The sequence below is a fragment of the Pseudorca crassidens genome, chromosome 19, assembly GCF_039906515.1.
Source record: "Pseudorca crassidens isolate mPseCra1 chromosome 19, mPseCra1.hap1, whole genome shotgun sequence".
In the NCBI taxonomy this organism is placed as follows: domain Eukaryota; kingdom Metazoa; phylum Chordata; class Mammalia; order Artiodactyla; family Delphinidae; genus Pseudorca; species Pseudorca crassidens.
The window spans coordinates 18,794,357-18,813,222 of NC_090314.1; the positions used below are offsets into that span (position 1 = coordinate 18,794,357).

The 18,866-nt window shown below is 52.3% G+C and overlaps 2 protein-coding genes across 5 annotated transcripts; one reads left to right on the forward strand and one right to left on the reverse strand.

Annotated features, from left to right (window-relative positions):
- Positions 1-50: 50 nt before the first annotated feature.
- POLDIP2 (DNA polymerase delta interacting protein 2) lies at positions 51-10,160 on the forward strand. Of its 3 annotated transcripts, none has more exons than XM_067714795.1 (12): positions 51-293; positions 1,623-1,704; positions 2,893-2,990; positions 3,669-3,765; positions 3,934-4,009; positions 4,252-4,359; positions 4,812-4,948; positions 5,765-5,791; positions 6,001-6,126; positions 7,109-7,188; positions 7,715-7,825; positions 9,803-10,160. In XM_067714795.1, exons 1-12 carry the CDS (start codon positions 133-135, stop codon positions 9,810-9,812), a joined length of 1,113 nt encoding a protein of 370 aa, XP_067570896.1. In that variant the 5' UTR covers positions 51-132; the 3' UTR covers positions 9,813-10,160. The 3 variants fall into 3 exon arrangements, with proteins under 3 accessions (XP_067570896.1, XP_067570898.1, XP_067570897.1); XM_067714797.1 differs by having other exon boundaries at positions 6,001-6,117; XM_067714796.1 differs by lacking the exon at positions 9,803-10,160 and having other exon boundaries at positions 7,715-8,768.
- On the reverse strand, positions 8,948-18,760 carry TNFAIP1 (TNF alpha induced protein 1). 2 transcript variants are annotated; one of them, XM_067714799.1, is made up of 8 exons: positions 18,600-18,754; positions 15,928-18,233; positions 15,266-15,583; positions 14,474-14,643; positions 13,953-14,042; positions 13,818-13,870; positions 12,808-13,003; positions 8,948-11,662 (listed from the first exon to the last, which is right to left on the reverse strand). In XM_067714799.1, exons 3-8 carry the CDS (start codon positions 15,468-15,470, stop codon positions 11,426-11,428), a joined length of 951 nt encoding a protein of 316 aa, XP_067570900.1. In that variant the 5' UTR covers positions 15,471-15,583; positions 15,928-18,233; positions 18,600-18,754; the 3' UTR covers positions 8,948-11,425. The 2 variants fall into 2 exon arrangements, with proteins under 2 accessions (XP_067570900.1, XP_067570899.1); XM_067714798.1 differs by lacking the exon at positions 15,928-18,233 and having other exon boundaries at positions 18,600-18,760.
- Between the last annotated feature and the right edge of the window lie 106 nt (positions 18,761-18,866).

Consider the following 18,866-nt stretch of genomic DNA (forward strand, 5'->3'; position numbering starts at 1 on the left):
GAAGCTCGCGGGGCGGGGCAGAGGGCCAAGGGGGCGTGGAAGCGGCGCGGGGCAGTGTGGGGCGGGGGCGGAACGCCGCCCGGCGGCGGGTCGAACCCTGTGTCAGCAGCGCAGCGGGTACTCGGGCGGGACATGGCGGGCTGTGTGGCCCGGCGGGCCCTGACCGTGGGCAGTCGCTGGTGGTCCCGGTCGCTGACCGGGGCCCGAGGGCCGAGGCCGCTCTCTGCGGCGGGTGGAGCTGGGACCTTCCCACCAGTGGCGACCACGACGACGCGGAGGCACCTCTCGTCCCGGTGAGGGACGAAGCACGGGGGCCGAGCCCGGAGCCCAGGGAGCGTGTCCCGGGCCAGAGGGGAGGCCAGGGAACCCGGCCGGCTGGGGGTGATTGGAGTTCGACCCGGGAGAGGGTTCTGGCCGGGAGCCGACTGCGCTGCCCGCGACGCGTGCCAGGAGCGGACAAGGGAGCGCGGCCCAGAGCCCTGGGTTGTGCAGGGCTGGCTCTGAGGGGGAACTAGTAACCCTCCCGGAGCGAATCTTACTTCCCAGAATGTGGGAATCCGAGCGCCGCTGTTAGTGGGCAGCCCTTTAATTAAGTCCTAGGGCTTTCCCCCAGCCCGTGACTGGGCCAAGGCCTCCCACAGAAAGATGCTAGAAGTGGGAAACAGGATCCGAATCTGCGCCCTGCGTGGGTCCCAGGTTTCAATGTGACCTTGGGGACACACTTTCTCTTTATGTGACTTGGGGAATGGGGTTTGAGGCCATGGGGATGGTGTGAGCAGTGTCTCTAGGGATGGGCCAGGCAGATCAAATTGGGGCAGGTGAATCAAGTGGCAGGAAACATAAAGTTCACATCTCCAAAATAGTAAGAAAACAGTGCTTTTAAGGACCCCTAGAAAGAGCAGCCCTGTCCGGAGAGACCACTGTAAGAGCTGACCTTTTAGTGGGTGAGATTAGACACGGACACTGGAGAGAGATGATAGCTATTTCCAATTTAAGGCTCCTGTAAAAACTGATTAAATCTGAACAAAAACTAGATTGAGAGAATAATACTAGGTGTAGTGCAGGGGTGAGGACTGCAGTTTAGAGGGGGAGATGGACATGGAATTATAACACAAAATAAGTATTTTTTGAGCACCGTTTATACACTAGATTTTGAGGGAGCACAGGCTAATCAGACACAGGCGTTGCTCCCAAAGAACTTGCAGTCTCTAATGGAGATAAGACAGGGACACAAATAACTGAAATGCAAGGTGGAAAGGGCAGTTAAAATGCTGTGGGAGTTCAGGAGGGTGGGTCAGGGAAGGAATGGAGGCAAGGGATACAATTAAGCAGGGTCTGAGGGCATGATATGAGGAATGCTGAGAGTCAAGAGAGAAGAAAGTGATCTGGGAGCAGTCAGATCTTATGGAGGCATCTGTGGCTGGACCTCAAAGGAGGAAAGGCAGAATCTCTGTGGAGTGGTGGCTTAGCAGGATCCTTACCTGCTTCAGCTGGCCCCACTGCTGCTACCCTTCTCTGCTGTCATTGCCCTGGCCCCTCAGTATCCTAGTAGCTTTTACTGATGGATTAGTACCCTTCACTTCTTAGCTGTTCAGTTGCTTGTTCTTTTCCTTCCTAATCAGAAACCGACCAGAGGGCAAAGTTTTGGAGACAGTTGGTGTGTTTGAGGTGCCAAAACAGAACGGAAAATATGAGACTGGGCAGGTGAGTGCTGGGCTGCGTCATCTTTCCTTTTCACTGTGTACTCTGCTTCTGAAAGGGTCAGAGTTGGTCACAGGCCTGAAAGTTATGGTTTTCTGCCTTGGTGTTTGGTGCCAGACCAGAATCAAGTTTTTTTTTTTTTTTTTAAGACGGGTTTTCTGTTTTCCTGGATTTGAGTACATTTCATGTGTCATTGGGTTCTGTTTCCAAGTTAGTGTGGACAGAGATGGTTTGGACTGTATTGAGGAGAGAGTCCTGTTGCTGAAGAGTCGTCTAACATAGTGGCTGGTAGGAAGCCAGTGGAGGGAGCTTTCAGAAAAGCAAACCTGCTTTCTGATGCTTTGTCATAGTTGTTGAACTGATTGCAGTGAAGTAAGCTCTGGGTGTGAGGCTCTTTTTCTGTGTCAGCTTTGTGCCAAATCCACTGAGATAGATTTAGGCCCCTTGTAGGTAAGGAGGACTTTTTGTTTATTCAACTTTTTTTTCCCGTATGCCTACAATGGACTAAGCTTTATGCATTGGTGTTAAATCAGAAAGCAATGCCTTCATGGAGTTGACAGTCTAGAAAGGAATTACAATATGCAAATGGTCAACGGCTGTACAGTGTGCTAACTGGAGAGGAGGTGAGGGAAGGCTTCCTAGAGACCTCAGCTATGGCCTAAAGGATGAGTAGGGGCTTCCCTGGTGGTGCAGTGGTTAAGAATCTGCCTGCCAATGCAGGGGACACGGGTTTGAGCCCTCGTTCGGGAAGATCCCACATGCCGCAGAGCAACTAAGCCCATGTGCCACAACTACTGATCCTGCGCTCTAGAGCCCGTGAGCCACAACTACTGAGCCTGTGTGCCACAACTACTGAGCCTGTGCTGTAGAGCCTGTGCTCCGCAACAAGAGAAGCCACCGCAATGAGAAGCCCACGCACCGCAATGAAGAGTAGCTCCCAAAGCCCGAGCACAAAGACCCAATGCAGCCAAAAATAAATAAATTTAAAAAAAAAAGGATGAGTAGAAGTCAGCCAGGTAAAGAGGCAGTAAGCATGTTCCAGAGTTGGTCTGGGTGGATCACAGAGTTCAAGGGAAAGAGTAGCAAGACCTTGTGCTGGAGTTGCCACCACTTGTGCCACTTAGGGGTCGGGGCCCCACCTGGATGGACCTGCTGGACTGCACACTGACTGAGGCCTCTCTTTTCTCCCAGCTTTTCCTTCACAGTGTTTTTGGCTACCGAGGTGTTGTCCTGTTTCCCTGGCAGGCCAGACTGTATGACCGGGATGTGGCTTCTGTAGCTCCAGAAAAGTAAGTTTCCCTATCATTGTGCCTCATAGTATCCTCAGGAGGAGGCCTGACTCATGGCAGACATACATAATTGGGGTCCCAGCACTGAAGGCAGCATCCTTCTGGGCCTTAGGAGCGGTCCCAGAACACTCCCTTGGCACTAATACCCATGGAGACAAAAGTCTTAAGCTAGGAGGTCCCTTTAGGTCTCCCCAAGATGCTCTCCCAAGGCATTCTCAATTTGCATTATAAGTACCCCAGAGGGCATCTGGGGGACTAGGCTTCTTGATTTCTTGATGTTCAGTTAGAATCTTTCCCTTAATCTCTTATCATCACTAGAGTACATTAAAAAAGAAAAGGCCCAGCTCCATTAAATGATCACAGACAGCCCCTGGGATGTGAGAAGAGTGGGGTGCACTGGGCTCCAGGGACTAAGGCAGCAGTTTGATTTTCTCAGCTTGGCCCTTTTTTTTCTAAGAGGCATCCAGAGAGTGAGACAAATAATGACTCTACACCACACTCTGTTGCTTGCCCCTGACTGAGGAATGCTGGGCCAGGGTGTGCTGCACAGCTACCCAGCTGGTGCTAAGCTCCTTCAGCTTGGGCACTGGTCTGTTGAGGTGAGGGGGTGGTAGGGAGCTGGGGCAGGCACTGCTTCCGTTTCTCTGGGGTTGATCTTGGGCTTCTCCTGCCCCATAGAGCAGAGAACCCTGCCGGCCACGGCTCGAAGGAGGTGAAAGGCAAAACTCACACTTACTATCAGGTGCTGATTGATGCCCGAGACTGTCCACATATAGTAAGTAAGCAAGATGGTTGCGCCTGGGGTTCCTTTCCATGGGAAAGCCCCGAACTGTGATGGGGACTAAGAAGGAGAGGGGTCAAACAGGCCCAGATCAGCAGTGGGCCCTAAGTCCTCAGGACTGGATAGTGACCGAGAAGATCCCTGACTCGCTTCTTGCCTTAGTCTCAGAGATCTCAGACAGAAGCTGTGACTTTCTTGGCTAACCATGATGACAGCCGGGCCCTCTATGCCATCCCAGGTGAGTAAGGAGCATCTGAGTGGTGCCTGTCAATGAGGGGGGTCTGGTGTGTCTCAGGGAGAGGATTCTGAGGCCTTTCTGCTGTCCTTTAATCTGCTGGGAGGGAGTATAGACGCTGAGAGCAGTGGTGCCAGGGTCGTCCCACCCTGCCATAAGGCCAGGAATTGTGTTTCTTTTCAGCCCCATTCCTCCCCGCCTCCTATGTGAGTTTCACTGTCTCTTTGTCTCTGTCTCTCTGCCAGGCCTGGATTATGTCAGCCATGAAGACATCCTCCCCTACACCTCCACTGATCAGGTTCCCATCCAGCACGAGCTCTTTGAAAGATTTCTTCTATATGACCAGACAAAAGGTAACTTCTGTCATAGAGGGAAGGTGGAGTGGGAGGGCCCTTTCTTCAAAGAGAATATCCCAGCAGCAATTTCAAAGCTCTATTTCTACAATCTTATTTAATCTCCCATTAGACCTGTCAGGTAGATGGCTATTATCTCCTCCTTACAGATATGGAAACAGACTCAGGGATGATGAGAAGGGACTCGAGGTTGCTAGGTAGTGGCAGAGTGAGGTCTGAAAACCAGGGCTCCTAACTCCCAGTCCATTTCTCTTCCTCTGACGTCACATACCTCCTCAGGGCTTATTCTTGGTAGGCAGTTTTGTGTGTTCTTCCAGCCTGTGCTCTTGCTCACGTTTGGGTGTCTTGTTTACCTGGGCCACCACTGGGAAGGGTTTTCTAGGAGGAGCAGTTGGGCAGGGTGTAACGCCCTGGACGCTGGCCTGGACTAACCAGTCGATCTCTTGCCCCAGCACCCCCTTTTGCGGCTCGGGAGACGCTACGGGCCTGGCAAGAGAAGAATCACCCCTGGCTGGAGCTCTCCGATGTCCACCGGGAAACAACCGAGAACATCCGTGTCACCGTCATCCCCTTCTACATGGGCATGAGGGTATGTGCCCAGCCTGGGACCTCCCCTCAGGGCTAGGCCCCCAGGTTCTGTGTCGTGTCCCCAGTGACTGGGGGTGTGGGTTCCAAATTTAAACCACGTGCCTGTGGTTCTGCTTTCAAGTGCTGCATGTATTGATTGGGATTGAGCAGCCTCTTGGCAACAGCTGACACCAAGACCTAGAGCAAGGAAACTCTCAGATCCCAGGAAGGAGGCCTCCTGGCTGACTCTTCCTTCTCTTCCGGCTCAAAGGGAGCCATGTCTATGAAGAATATACACATACTTGTTTAAATCAGTGTAGGCTTATCTTCCCACTTTTTATGCATTTATTGAGCTATTTCTTGCTTGGCCGTAAGCTAGGTCCTGGGGATACAAATATAAATGAAACCCTGTCCCCTGCCTTTCAGGAGCTCATGGTAGTGGCGGGAGGCCAACATACAGCATTCCAAGTATTGAAATAAGGTTGGGATATGGAAAGGCCGAGGAGGAGGACAGCAGCCTGGACCAGCAGTAATGTGGGGCAAGACAGGGAGGGTGGTGAGAAAGGGAAGAGCCCCAGGGCTGGTTTTTGTTGGCATCCAGCTCTGTTCGTGATCTTGATAGGAATGAAGAGGAAGGGCGCCAGGGATGGACCCAAGGGAGGCTGCCTCCCTCTGGGCTTGTTGGCCATAGTTGAGACATCATCAACCCACAGATACCTGTGGCTTTGTTCTGTCTTTGCAAGTACCTGGAATACATCCACTCCCTTGGAGAGATGTTGATTGGAATAGACTTGTTCCTGCCCTCTGGGCCTGAAATTCTTTGTGTTTTTTCCCCCAGGAAGCCCAGAATTCCCACGTCTACTGGGTGAGTGTCTCCCTCGGGAGGAGGGGAGCTCAGGAGGTGTACCTGTGGGCACAGGTTGGGAGGTGGGCAGGTTTACCTCTGGGGGCGGGAGGTGAGACGGTGCAGTGCCGGTGTTGGTCTTTGTTGCCCTGTGCTCTCCTAGAATTCCAAGGGAGCTGGCCCAGGGTCTATTCCTTCTCAGATGTGAACTCTCTCCCCTACCCCTGCAGTGGCGTTACTGCATCCGCTTGGAGAACCTCGACAATGACGTAGTACAGCTCCGGGAGCGACACTGGAGGATATTCAGTCTATCCGGCACCTTGGAGACAGTGCGGGGCCGAGGGGTGGTGGGCAGGGTGAGCATCTTTGGGCCAATAATGCTCAGTTTCTAGTCCTGCCCAGCAGGCCTAGGAGCTTAGTGCATGGTTTCCTCCTCCTCTGTGGTTAGGGACAGAGGCTTAGTGTGTGAAAGCTTAGGGCTGTTTGGGGTGAGAAACCTCACCCGTGAGATCGGTTTTCTTATAACGCATTTCACAGATGAAGAGACTGAGACTGAGACTGTTGTTTAACTAGCCCATGGTCCTGTAGCTAGTAGAGGCAGGGCCTGGGTTTGAATCCAAGTGAGTCTGCCATCAAAGCTTGTGGTTGCCAGCCTATTAAAAAATCTACTGGGATGCCCTTGGGTGGGGCATGGACCCGCCACCGCTCCTGGTCGTCCTTCCTCTGCCTCTTTACACGTGTTCATCCTCTGCTGGTCCTTGAAGAGATCTGATTTTGCAATTCCTGCGTTACCCTACCCAGTCTCCAGAGAAATAAAGTCATGAGAGGACCACATTCAACAGGCATTCATCCATGTTAGCAGGGAGCTGGGGAAGCAGCGTGGGGTGGAAAGAACAGGGCTGTGGGGTTAGTCTGTTTTCAGATGCCCACTGTGTTGTTTATTTACTGCATAACTTTGGGCAAGTTAACCCAAATCTCCGTTTCTTAGGATCACACCTGTTACCTTATGATTACCAGCAGACTTAAGTTAGCAGAAGTTTGCTGAGCACAGTGTGGCTCCTGGCACTTAGGTGCTTGGTGAATGGGTGCTGGACAGGGTATTTACAGAGTAGATCCTGGGCTTAGCATCTTTGCCTGTAACCTCAGCCATTCAGCCTGAGATTATCTTTCCCAGGGTCAGAATAAAAGGCCCAGGGCAATGGCTGTGCTGTGGAAGGTGCTGGTCGGCCGTTATGGTGGGAGGCATGAGGGGGCATCCAGCCCGGACTGGCAGTCAGCATGTGGCCCCGGGGTACAGGGAGCTTGTCTGGCCTGACCTATTTGCCTGAACCCTCACAGGAACCAGTGTTATCCAAGGAGCAGCCCGCATTCCAGTACAGCAGCCACGTCTCCCTGCAAGCTTCCAGTGGGCACATGTGGTGAGTAAGCATATGCTGGGGCAGGGGCAGCTCAAGTCCACGGACACTGCGGGTCAGAAAAAGTGAGAGCTTGTAGCTTGCAGTTAACTCTGGACCAAGTGAAGTCCTGAGGTGGAGCCTTATCTGCTGTTCATTGCTGTGTGGGTCTTGTCTGATTTATGACTGTTTTCCAGTTCCCTGTGATTTTGTAGAACGAGGACTTAGGTCAAAGAGGTCTGGTGACTTTGATGCTGCACTGAGTTGCCCACGTAGTTGGGTTTTTTTCCCTGGTGTTTCACTCCTTAACCTGAAAGTATAGTTGGGTAGCTTATGCAGGGTGTATCTAAGGGCCAGATTCAGGAGAGCTTCATTTCTTCTTCTCACGTAGGGCCAGGATAGGCTCTTGGGTCTCTGATCAATGTTGTCCTGGCATGAGCCAGGCAGAAGAGAGCCCAGGCCTGTCTTATCCTGCCTCAGTTCTGGCGCTGAGGACATAGGGCTCTACAGGCTTCAACCCTCACTCCCTCTAAACCAGTTTCTCTCACAGGGGCACATTCCGCTTCGAGAGGCCTGATGGTTCCCACTTCGATGTCCGGATCCCTCCCTTCTCCCTTGAAAGCAATAAAGATGAGAAGACACCACCTTCAGGCCTTCACTGGTAGGCCAGCTGAGGCCCTAAGCACCCAGGCTCGGACCCCAAAGAACAGCTCACATCCCACAATTGCTGCAGAACTCTGTCATGGGCCACAGTGGGTCTCTTAATTGTTTGCACCTTTTGATTGTGGGGTTCTTATTTTGGCGGGTGGAGTATAATTGTTTTCTCCAGAAGACCCATGTAGGACTCCTCCAAGGGTGGCCTTCCCCGTAAGCCCTGCCTATGCTGTGTTCCAGTAAACCTTTCCATCAGGAACTCTGTGTTCAGCTGCCATAGGTCTGGAGGAGTTTCCTAGCCTGTCACACAAGTTGTTTAGAATGTGAGGTTTGGTCAATAAACCAGTGCACGCTTGGCCCCCCTTGCCATTTCTGCCCCCCGGGTCTCAGGCTCCCTTTTTGACCCGGCAGGGGCCCTTAGTTGCTGTCCTTACTGCCCTTCCAGGAAGCTGCCCCTTCAGCTAGAGTATCTGTCTCTTTCCTGAGTCTGGGGGTTGGCCGATGTCTCCCAGGTCACTCAGCCAGTGAGGTGGGGGCTGGACTGGACTCTTGTTCCCTTTACCCTCTGCCAAGTGCAGAGCGGGAGGCCAGCGTCAGGATCAAAAAAGTGGCTCGGCTCTTTGTGCTGGCCAACTATTGGCATTTCTGGCCTCCGTGGGCCTGGGGGAGAAGTGAGGCAAGCCTGTCAGGTTTTCTGGAGCAATGGGCTTGCCAGCACAGGTCTGTCAAGCCTCCAGATCACAACTGCAGAAACTCAGCCAAGGAGCGTTAGGTATGGACAGTGATGAAGCCAGTCTACTTTCTGAGCTTCTCACAGATCTCCAAGAGCCAGAGATAAAATGTGCTGCATTTTTGCCCTGATTCTTAGGATTCCTGCTCCTCCACTACTGTAGTGATTGTTACAGAGGTTGTTTTCTTGAATTAATATTAAATTTCAGTTCCAACCCTTATTAGTGGTGTCCTTAATCCTCCACCAGGGGGAGCCTGGGTTGCAGGGCAACTGAGTGCAATGGGGCATAGGACCCAGTGAGAACATAATAAGGTCAGGTGGTGAACAGAAATACAATTACGATGTCCACAGCAGCGAGCTGACCAAGCTATACTCACTGTAAGCACAGCTCTGTACCACTGAAGTGTAACACAATTTTATTAGAAATTAGTGTATTTTTCCATCACCTATGTTGAGCAACAAAGAATTGTAGTTACATGATAAAGGAGTTCTGTCATGTCAGGACCTGTGCCATCCTTTAAGCAGAACTTGGTCAGGTAACAGAGTGATTAGAACCTAATCCTGGTCCATGTAGTTAACAGCAGGCTTCCAGTTGTCTCAGAAACTGACAAGAAGGTTTGACCTTCATCCACTCTTTTTGTTTACATTCCCCTGGGCTGCTCAGAGTTGAAAAATTCACACAGCCGAGAGCTGCTTTCTAAGTGGGGCTGGGAAACTCAAAGAAAATACCCCAAACCCTTACACCACAGTCTGATTTTAAAAGCTAAGATTACTTCAGTGAGTTCAATGTTAGTATTCAATATTTAAAGACCAAAGAGATATTTTCAATTGGACAACATAAGTGCCCAGAGTCCCAGAAAGACTACTCACCACTGAGACAGCTGAGGATCTGAATGTCAAAGCAGTAAAGAGAGGCTACAGGGGCTGGGGAGGTCAAAGGACAAGCATTAAAATGCCTCAGTGGGGAGCTGGGACTTTGAGTATTAAAGGGCTTCAGGAAGGCAGCTGAGGAAACAGACCAGGGCCCTCAAGCAGAAGCATTCCAGTCGCTGTGGGAAAGCCACAAAGCCAAAGCCAGAATCTGGTCAAAGAAATGGATTTGTCTTCATCTTGTTACTCCAGTGAAGGCTGGAAGAACCGTTTGTAGCTGATCACCAAGGTGCCTCACCTGAAGTCTTTATACATTCAAGACGGCGACAAGTGAAAAACGCTTAATTAAAGTCACCTTTCCCCTGCCCCACCATGTCATTTCAGGTCCTTGTGAGTGTCTGCTAACCCTGGCCTGTCATTTGCCCATAGGCTCATGGGTCAGCCGTGAAGAGCCACCTAGCTATAGTAAGAGTAAAGAGACATGAACTTGGTAAGCTATGTCCCTTCCTGACGGAGTGGGTACTGCCAAGTGCTATGCTGCTTTGTTAGGCTGGCTGAACAGCTCCCTCACTGGCGGCATTCTTTTGGAAAAGAATTCGGATAAGCAGCCTCCTAAGGGCCAAGCCAAGCAGAAGGGAATGAATACCAAAGCCCTGAAGAGGAACCTGCACCCTTGCCCAAGAGCCAGTGCTTGCATCTCCACAGCCAAGTACCCAACAATAAAAATGAAGAAACCTTTCAAGGCTCTTAGGCTACTCACATTATCCTGTGTTCAGGGACTCACCACTGGGCAGAACCACCATTCCGCAGCCAGGACACAAAACCAATAGCATGGATGCAGGGCAGGGAGATGTATGGCCAAGCACAGCCGCCTCTGCACAGGGCCTCCAGGAACGTGGGGCTCTGCGCTTGCTGTCCTCAGCTGATGGCAGGCAGGTGTGGTGCCCGCGGGCTCCGCAGCCTTCCTGCTGCAGCTCATGCTCCTGGCTGCAAGCAGCTCCCGGCCCGCATGATGGCTCTTTGGGTTTAGAGTGAGGACAGCATGCCTTGGAGCCAAGGGCAAGAGAATCAAAGACCAATCATGGAAGACTCTAGAAGTCAGCACGTGACCCTAAGATGTAGGGGCAAAGTATCCTTTCTTATAGGGGTGTCGTGAGGACCATAGGTCCTAACTCACACATCCTTACCCCCTCAGTGCTCCCTGGGCCAGCTGCTTGGCCAGTTTGGCAAAGCCAAAGATGGTCAGTTTTTTTTTTATTGCTTCTTTCCCCTCCCTCAGATTGATTCTACAGGGAAAAGGGGGTTAGGATCAGAGAAGGATGACGTGGGTCAGGGCAGAATACAAATCTCCTGAATAAAAGTACAAAGTGCTTTACAGAACCAGATCCCAAAGGCATCAAAAGGGCCGAGGGTTCTGTTTTACCCAGGGTCTTGGAACCCTGGAGCAGAAATACCCAGTCTCCTCATTATTAGACTTAAAACTAGTCATTTCCTAGATTATTTTTTAAAAACCAAACTCATTAAGCCTGTGCTTAAACACCTTAGGAAAAAAGAAGCCCCACCTTCGGTAAGAAATTGGGCCTCCACAGCACCAGAAGCCACCTTCCCCACAGAGTGAACCCATTCCCCATGGGCCTCCCCTGAGGCCTAAAGTAGCCCTTCAGCAGAGCAAAGGGGTGCTCAGCGAAGGGCCACGGGGAATGCTCTTGGCAGGGGGGTGGGCAGGTCAGTCCATTCAGCCCAGGGGCAGCAGCGGCTCCCTGTGGCAGAAAGGGAGATGCTGAGCAAAGGGGCTGGGACTCAGTCATCCTGAAGTGCTCAGGGAGCTAGGAAAAGAAACGCAGTCCCTCCCCTGCTCAGGCCCTCTGACCTCCCAGGCAGGGCCTGTCATGCCTCTGGGTGCTGGAGCAGAGACCCAAGCCAGCAGCAGCGTGGGGTGGCCAATGGGGCGGGGTTCCACAAGACAGGAGACAGGGTATCTCGTGCCCTGACTCCGGGAGGGTCTTGTCAGTCGCGATGGGCAGACTGGTGGCCGAGCTGCCGGTCATCATAAGTGCTATAGCGCTTGACGTGGATGCGGCGGACACGGTCCCGCAGTTCAAAGGTTTCCTCGTCTTCACTGGGGGACGCCTGGCTGCGGTTCCGGCTTGTGGCCTCCAACAGGGAGTTGTCAGGGACTCGGGGGGTCTCGTAGAGTAGAACGTTGAGTGTCTCCTCATAGATTCGGGCCTCTGGGAATTCCACCTGGGGCAAGGGGGACGAGAGGACCGAATGAGGCTTTACCCCAAAGAGGGAGCAGCATGTCAGGGCCCCTGGCCCTGTGCTGACTCCATAAGGCCTCCAGAACTCTCTCAAGAGACATGACTTTCTATCTCAAGAGGGAGGGCGGGGGTCTTCTTCTGAAGGAGGCGTGAGGAGACGGACTCTACGGACACAGAGACGCGGAACGCTAGCACCCTCCCCCTGCCTCACCCAATCCCAGACCAATGGACTAGTGTGTGTAGAGGTTATGGCCTTGGCTCTGTGGTCAGGCCTAGGTACAAATACAGCTCCCCCACTTATTAGCTGTGGGGCCTTGGACTTAACCTTGCTGTGCCTCAGTTTCCACATGTTAACATCTACCTCAGTGAGTTGTTGTGAACATTACATGAAAGATGCCAAATGCTTAGCAGAGAGCCTGACGCACAGTAAACGAAAAAGAAAAGCTTGGCTGCTCTGAGGCCTTCACGTGCACACAGCTCTCCCCGAGATGAGCTGCCCTTCCACCCCAGCAATGCTCTGCCGTCTCCAAAACACACTGGCGGCGGGGTGCGGGTGCACAGCTATTCTCCAGGGAGGCACCATCTGCCTGCAGCCGGGGCAAAGAGAGTTAGCTATCTCCTATCAAATCCCTTACATGTGCCTGGCATTGCATTGTCACTGCAGAGGCTAAGCTGATTGACCAGAAACACCCAACCAGCGGGGGCCAGAGGAGATCTGAACAGCTATTTCTACTAACCTGCACTGCTTCTCCTAAGAACTGTCTCATTTTCATAACAGCTCTGTTAAATTCACACTCTTATTCTCAGATTTCTAATGAGGAAACTGAGGTCCAGATGGTTTACATGGCTTATCCAACATCAGAAAACTGATAAATGGTGGGACCAGAATTCAGATCTGACTTGGGCCAACTCCAAAGACCCGGTCCTTCCCATGGCATCAGGCTGTTCCCTGCTGGTCAACAGCCCTGCCTCTCAGCTGACCAAAGCAAAGTTCTATACCATTCCCTAAACCCCACGCATTGGCTTGTGTCCTTGAGCAGCACCATCACGGCAAGTTTGGGAAAGACAGCAAAATGTATGCCCGGTGGCAAAAGGTTCAGCCCCACTCACGCGGCAGAAGCCCCATACCTTGGTCTGCTTCTTCTCGGTGGCGTACACGATGGACGTGCAGCACACCTCTGCCAGCTTCCGACCCTGCCCGTAGAAGGACCAGCAGCAGATCTCGTCGCCGATGACATCCTTGATGAAGAGCACACGGCCGTTGAAGCGCAGGGAGAGCTTGTCGAACAGCTCGATGTTTTTCAGCAGGTGGTCATCGGAGTTGCTGAAAAACCAGTGAGGGCCCGGGGGCCTAGGAGTGAGGGAGGTCCCAGCACAGGGGCGGGTGCTGGCCGGGATCTCTCCTCCCCTCCGCTGTCGTGCTCATGAAAGGAGGAAGAGTCAAGATGCCAGAGGGACAGTGAGAGAAAGGGTCATGGGGCCCCCTTCGGGTTTGGGGGCCTGTGAGGAAAAGGAGGTGAGTTGGTTTTAAGTTAAAGCAGAGAGGACTGAGGGAGGGAGGTCTCCTCTTACCAGGCTGGAAGGAAGGAGGCTCGCTGCCATCTCAGCAGGAGGACCCCCTTCCCTGGCTGTGGGGTGTGACGCTGGCAATATGTCTGCCCACGGGGAGTCCCTGAGAGGGTTTGGGTCTCCGAGCCTGCAGCCTCCTGCATATACTTAACTATGGCCTGTTGAGAGGCCACTGGGGGACAAGGGGGACACTGGCCCAGCTATGAAGAGCGAGGGCTGCCTGAGGAGGAGTCCCAGCCCCTTGGCTTCCCAGCCTTCCTCCAGCCCATAGAGAATGCAGGGAAGACACCTGGCCCGCTGCCTGACATGACACACGTTAAGAGGCTGTTACATGTTCAGTCCCATCTACATCCCAGCCAGGGCCCCGCATTGAGTTCCAAATGCCTCGGCTCTGATTTCCCTCCTACTATGTTCTCTTCCCGAGACCCAGACTCACGCCAACTGTTCCAGGCGTGCAGGTGGCCTCCCTTGGGTCTGCTGCCCGATTTCTGTCTGCTCAGCCCTCCCCGCTGCTTCTATGGCCCTTCCCTGGGCAGTGCACCCCACCCCTCATCAGGTGCCCCCCCTACCTGGTGTAGGAATACTTGTTGTTGCTTCTGTTGTATAGCAGCTTCACCACGGGCTGTGAGGGAAGAGAGCATGAAGGCCAACGGCCCGACACCCCCAGCCCGCGGCCCTCGGCGATCCCTCAGAAGTCCCAGTACCTTGGTGGAGGATTCGATGAGCCTCTCCTCTTCCTTCAGGGATGTGATGACGGGGACGTTGCACACAGGCTGGTAGGAGTCCTTCTTGTCCTGGGTGACACACAGCCAAGAATCTTTTTTCGAGATCTTCTGTTTGCCAGGCTTAGCCAGGCTTTCCCCAGGAGCCGTCAGAGCCCCGCTGCCATGGCCACCCCCTACTTGTTGAGGAGGCATCAGGTAGAGACAGGAGGCCCCTGGCAATACAACTGCCAGCTGGCAAGCAGACCCCCATTCCCAGAAGCCTAAAATCCAGATATCCAGGCAGATAAACTAGAAGCACGGTCTACTCACACCGCCTGAGTCCGTCACCTTATAAAACGACCGGCTGCCGGCTTGCTTGGCCTGGGCAACAGCTGGTGTGTCTAACTAGGTTTGGACTCATCAATCGTACTGACACGTAGCCTTCCAGGAACTGGACCCTACCTCCCTGAAGGAGGGGGCCCATCCCGACCTCATCAACCTGGCTGACTCTGCCTCCGTACCTGCAGGGCAGTCTGGCACATGTTCACCAGCCCCTGAATGAGGTAATATTTTGCTTCAGCCATCAGTTCCTTGATTTCTTGCCGGTTTTGAGGGAGGATGATGGTGTCATCTCGGAGGTAATTCAAAATGGTGCCAAAGTGCTTTCCACATCGGTCTATGAGGATCCAACCTAGGGATTCAGACAGGCCCCAGAGGGTTACTGTTTGCCTCCAGGTACCTCAGAGCAGGTAGCAGGCAAAGGCCACCTGACGAGCCTGGTGGCAGGTGATAAGGGGCACAGAGCCCACAGCACTGGGTAACGGGAGTGGGAACAGAACCTCCAGCTGTTAAGTCCATGGTTGCTTTTCACCCCTCCTCCCTGAAGCCAAGAACTGGCACATACCGTGGGAGACACAGGCCCTCCAGGCTCTGCGGAGGCCCACAGAGTTTGTCTAAGCTCAGGAGTGCTCAGGCCCACCTCCCGGCAACACAGAAACACCTGGCCCTGCTCGCCTTTGGCCCGCTGCCCAGGCACTATGGCAATGGCTCTTTTGAGAATCTAGTCCTATGTGAATATTTTAAAAGTATGGATCTTCTCCCTGGAAAATATGTAAATACACAACATTCTATGTATAACTTCAAAGAATTCTGAAGCTCTACTAAGAACTCCAGGTGAAGGAGTCCTGCACTAGGTGAACAGGAAAAATGAATCTAGATTCCAGATCTGCCAGGCTTGAGCCACGCCCTGAAATCACTTCCTCAGGAACTTCTCCTTCCTTCCCCACCCCACCCAACAAGCCCCAGCACCTCACCTTCTTTGTCGGTCAGCACCTCCATGCGCCCACTGAACATGGCCTTGAGCATGGTGTCATGCCGGGTTAGCGCCCGCACGGTGGTGTAGTACAGGGAACCACCCACATTGAGCTGGACGTATTTGTTGCCCAAGCCTCCTCCCTTGAAGCCGCTTAGCTTGGGCTTGGCCCCTGACGCTGGGCACAGACAGGTATCCCCCGACATCTCCCGCTGCAGGTAGATCACCACACGGCAGGAGGTTGGCTTGGAAGGCCCCGCCGTGGTGGAAGGGTCACGAGTGAGTGGCCAGTGGAGGCCAGAGCCTCACACTCTCAGCGCTGTGAGCAGGAGATGGGAGAGAAGACAGGAGTCAGCAGAGGAGAGCCCTCAGCCAGGAGGCAACAGGAAGAGAAACACTGACCATCCAGTCATTCTCTCCTTATGAGCCCAAGTCTCCCTGGCGAGGCTAAAGCCCTAGGCAATGGCAAAAAAGACATTCCTGCTGTTCTTCATGGTACCAGGAACCCGGTCTGGGAGCACAGTCTCCCAGAACCCGATGCTGGTCACCTCACCAGTCTCCCTGAGACTTGGCCCAGCTCTGGGTGGCAAGGAGGCCAAGTAAACTCTTGGAGCTAATCAAAGACAGCTCCAGGAACAGACTGGGCAGAGCAGAAGTCCTCACCCTGGGGATCCACCAGTCAGATTCCAGTTGTTTTCTTCTCAGTGTTCCCAGGATCCAAGATTTCCGGCCAAACCTACTGGGAATCCAGCCAGCCTAGGAGTTTCCCAGGAGTCTGAGGGACAGGATACACTTCCTTTCTAACGATTCTAGGCTCAGGAGCAGCCTGCACCAGTGCTTCCTTTGAGCACCATCCAGAGTCTGGTTTCAGGAAGGCAAGTAACAGCAGCTTCAGGAGAACATGGATTGAGCCAGGCTGGAGTAAGCTGGCCAGTATTCCTGGCAGAGGTTACCCTAGCTCCCCCCAAGGTTTCCTGACCTTCACCTTTTTTGGCATCAGCCCTATCCCAAGTTCCTGAAATTGTCACCATTTTTCAGGATAGAACAACTACAGGATGGCTATTTTTGCTTCTTTTTCCTGAGAACAGGTCCAGCCTTATCTCCTTCTCTCTTCCTGCCCAACAAGAATGGGGAGAAAGGGCCAAAAAAGACCAGATGATAAATTTAAAAACAATTAGGTGATTTGGAAACTGAAACACTGACGGGAGTTCACAGGAGGGAGAAGCAAGCAAAGCAGAGAAGGGCAAAGCCAGATCACCCCTTATGATCTAATTCTATATGTGTTTTGGCTTTCTAAAGAATCGCTAAAATTCATTCACTGAACGAAAACAAAAAGCAAACATTCTTTGCATGTTTATTATGTTCCAGGTACTATTCTAGGCATTTAATATATATCAGCTCATTTAATTCATTTGTCAATAAAACAATATTGCGTACCTACCAAGTTAAGCAGGAGGGATAAAGAGATGAAAAGATATTGTCCTTGACTTCAAGGAGTTCAAAGAAGCATGATAATGTCAGTTAACAAGAAAAAAAACAATAAGCGTTAGCATTTATCATGCCCCTGGCTTTGTGCCAGGTACTGGGGATACAGAAGAGAACAAACAAGTCAGCCTCGTGGAGCTTACATTCTAGTGGGAAGACAACAAACAAGAAAATGAATAAATAAGCAGGCAATTCCAGAAGGTGAGAAATGTAATAATAAAGATAATAAAACAGAGAGTGACTAGGAAGAGGTACTATTTTAGATGGGGAGCCAGGGAAAGCCTCTTTGGGAAGGTGACTTTCCAGCTGAGCTCTAAGAGCATTCCAGACAGATGGAAGAGTAAGTGCAAAGTTCCTCAGTCAGACACAAATTTTAGGAACAGAAATAAGGCCAAGATGGCTGGTGCATAGAAAGAAGGGGGAAGTTGGCTGGATGTAAACTCAGGGAAGGCAAGGGCCGGATCATATTGAAGAGTTTGGATTTTATACTAATTGCGATGGGAATCGATTGTAGGGTTTAGAGCAGGGGAGTGATATGATCTGAGATCACTCTGGCTACTGTGTAGAGAATGGACCGCAAGGGTGCAAGAGACCAAGTGGGAAGACTGGAGGAAGCAGTAGTCTAGGTAAGAGATGATAAAGGCTTGGACTGCAGTGCTGGTAATGAAATTAAAAAAAAAGCGAAATGACCTCATTTCATCATCACAACTTGCAGAAGTTTACCTCGTTATCTCTTTTAAGTGTAACCCAGAAGTGCACTGGTTTTCCCACGTTTACTGCTCCACTCTCCAAACAGTGCTTAGCACAATGCTATGCACATTTAAAAGTATTTGTCAGTTTGTTAGACTGAAATTGTCCCCGAAAAGATTTAGGTAGGTCCCTGGGAGGAATGTCCGAGGAAGGCCCAGGGCAGGTGCTGTATGAAATACTGAATTCCTTTGGTGGCTTGTCATGTACGTATGAGATGAGCCCCCACCAGCAGATTGCTCAATCAGTAAGTAAACTTGAATAGTGTGAGGTCACCTAACCTTCCTCTGCCCACCCCAAAGGAATAAATCCACTCCTTAACAGGTTTTAACAAATTCCCTATGTATTTTGTGTCTAGCCCAATTTCCCCAGGATCAGAGAAAAGGAGCTCACTAAAGGCTAGGCAGCTGCCAACAGAGGAAGACAAATCCAAGCTAATCTATTCTTTTCCAACAAAGCAATTGCTTTGAGCCCCTGGATGACGTCAGCTCAGATTCCACCGGCTCAGATTCCGCCCAGGCCAATGGGTTCCAGGAATCCTGTGGCAGGTGACGCCCCAGAAAGTAACTCCGGTGAGAATGAAGTTTCCACTGAGAGCCTCAATGCTCTTCCTTCCGGACTTTGTGTGTGGATATTTGGGGATGCTAGGGGCGTATCCGTGTCACACTCGGCGAAGCGAATGGCAACCCAAGACGAATAAAGGACAAACAACCACGGCGGTGTTACAAGGTGGGGTCCTAAGGAAAGAAGGTCCCAGAAATTCGTCATACTGGGGATGGCGAGGGGAGGAGCCGATCTTGGTTAGAAAGGGCGGATCTAGCAGAAACCCAAGGTGTAAATCTTATGCTTTATCCAAAGGGTCTGGGGAAATTCATCGAGACCCAACCTCTCCGTGGCCTTTGTAGAGTCTTCCCCAGCCCGTACCCTTCCCTACTATCGAGAAACCGAGACCGGTTCTGACACCCACCCCCAGGGCAGGATTTCAGCTCTCCACCTCCCTTCGCCGTCCCACGCCTTTTCCCCAGGACTGGGAGGGACTCTCTTTGCTCAGCCCAGGACCCGTCCATCCCTTCCCCTAGGGCATGGGCCGGCTCGGCTCTCACCCTCCCAGGTGGCGCCTCTCCTCTCAGCTGGGTTGCAAGTCGACACCGTGCCGCCCCTAGACTGTGTCCGCCTGCCCTCCAGCAATCCCGGGCCTTAAACTCCCATCCTCTACCCGCGGACTCCGCCCCAAACCAGCGGGAGCCTGAGACTATAAGGAGGGGCAGGCCCAGCACCCAATCAGGGCGGAGGGAGGAGCCCCTGAGAGAATCCCGCGGTGAGCGCACAGCTACTTCCGGCAGCCTTTCCGGCGCAAAGGCCTCTGGGTC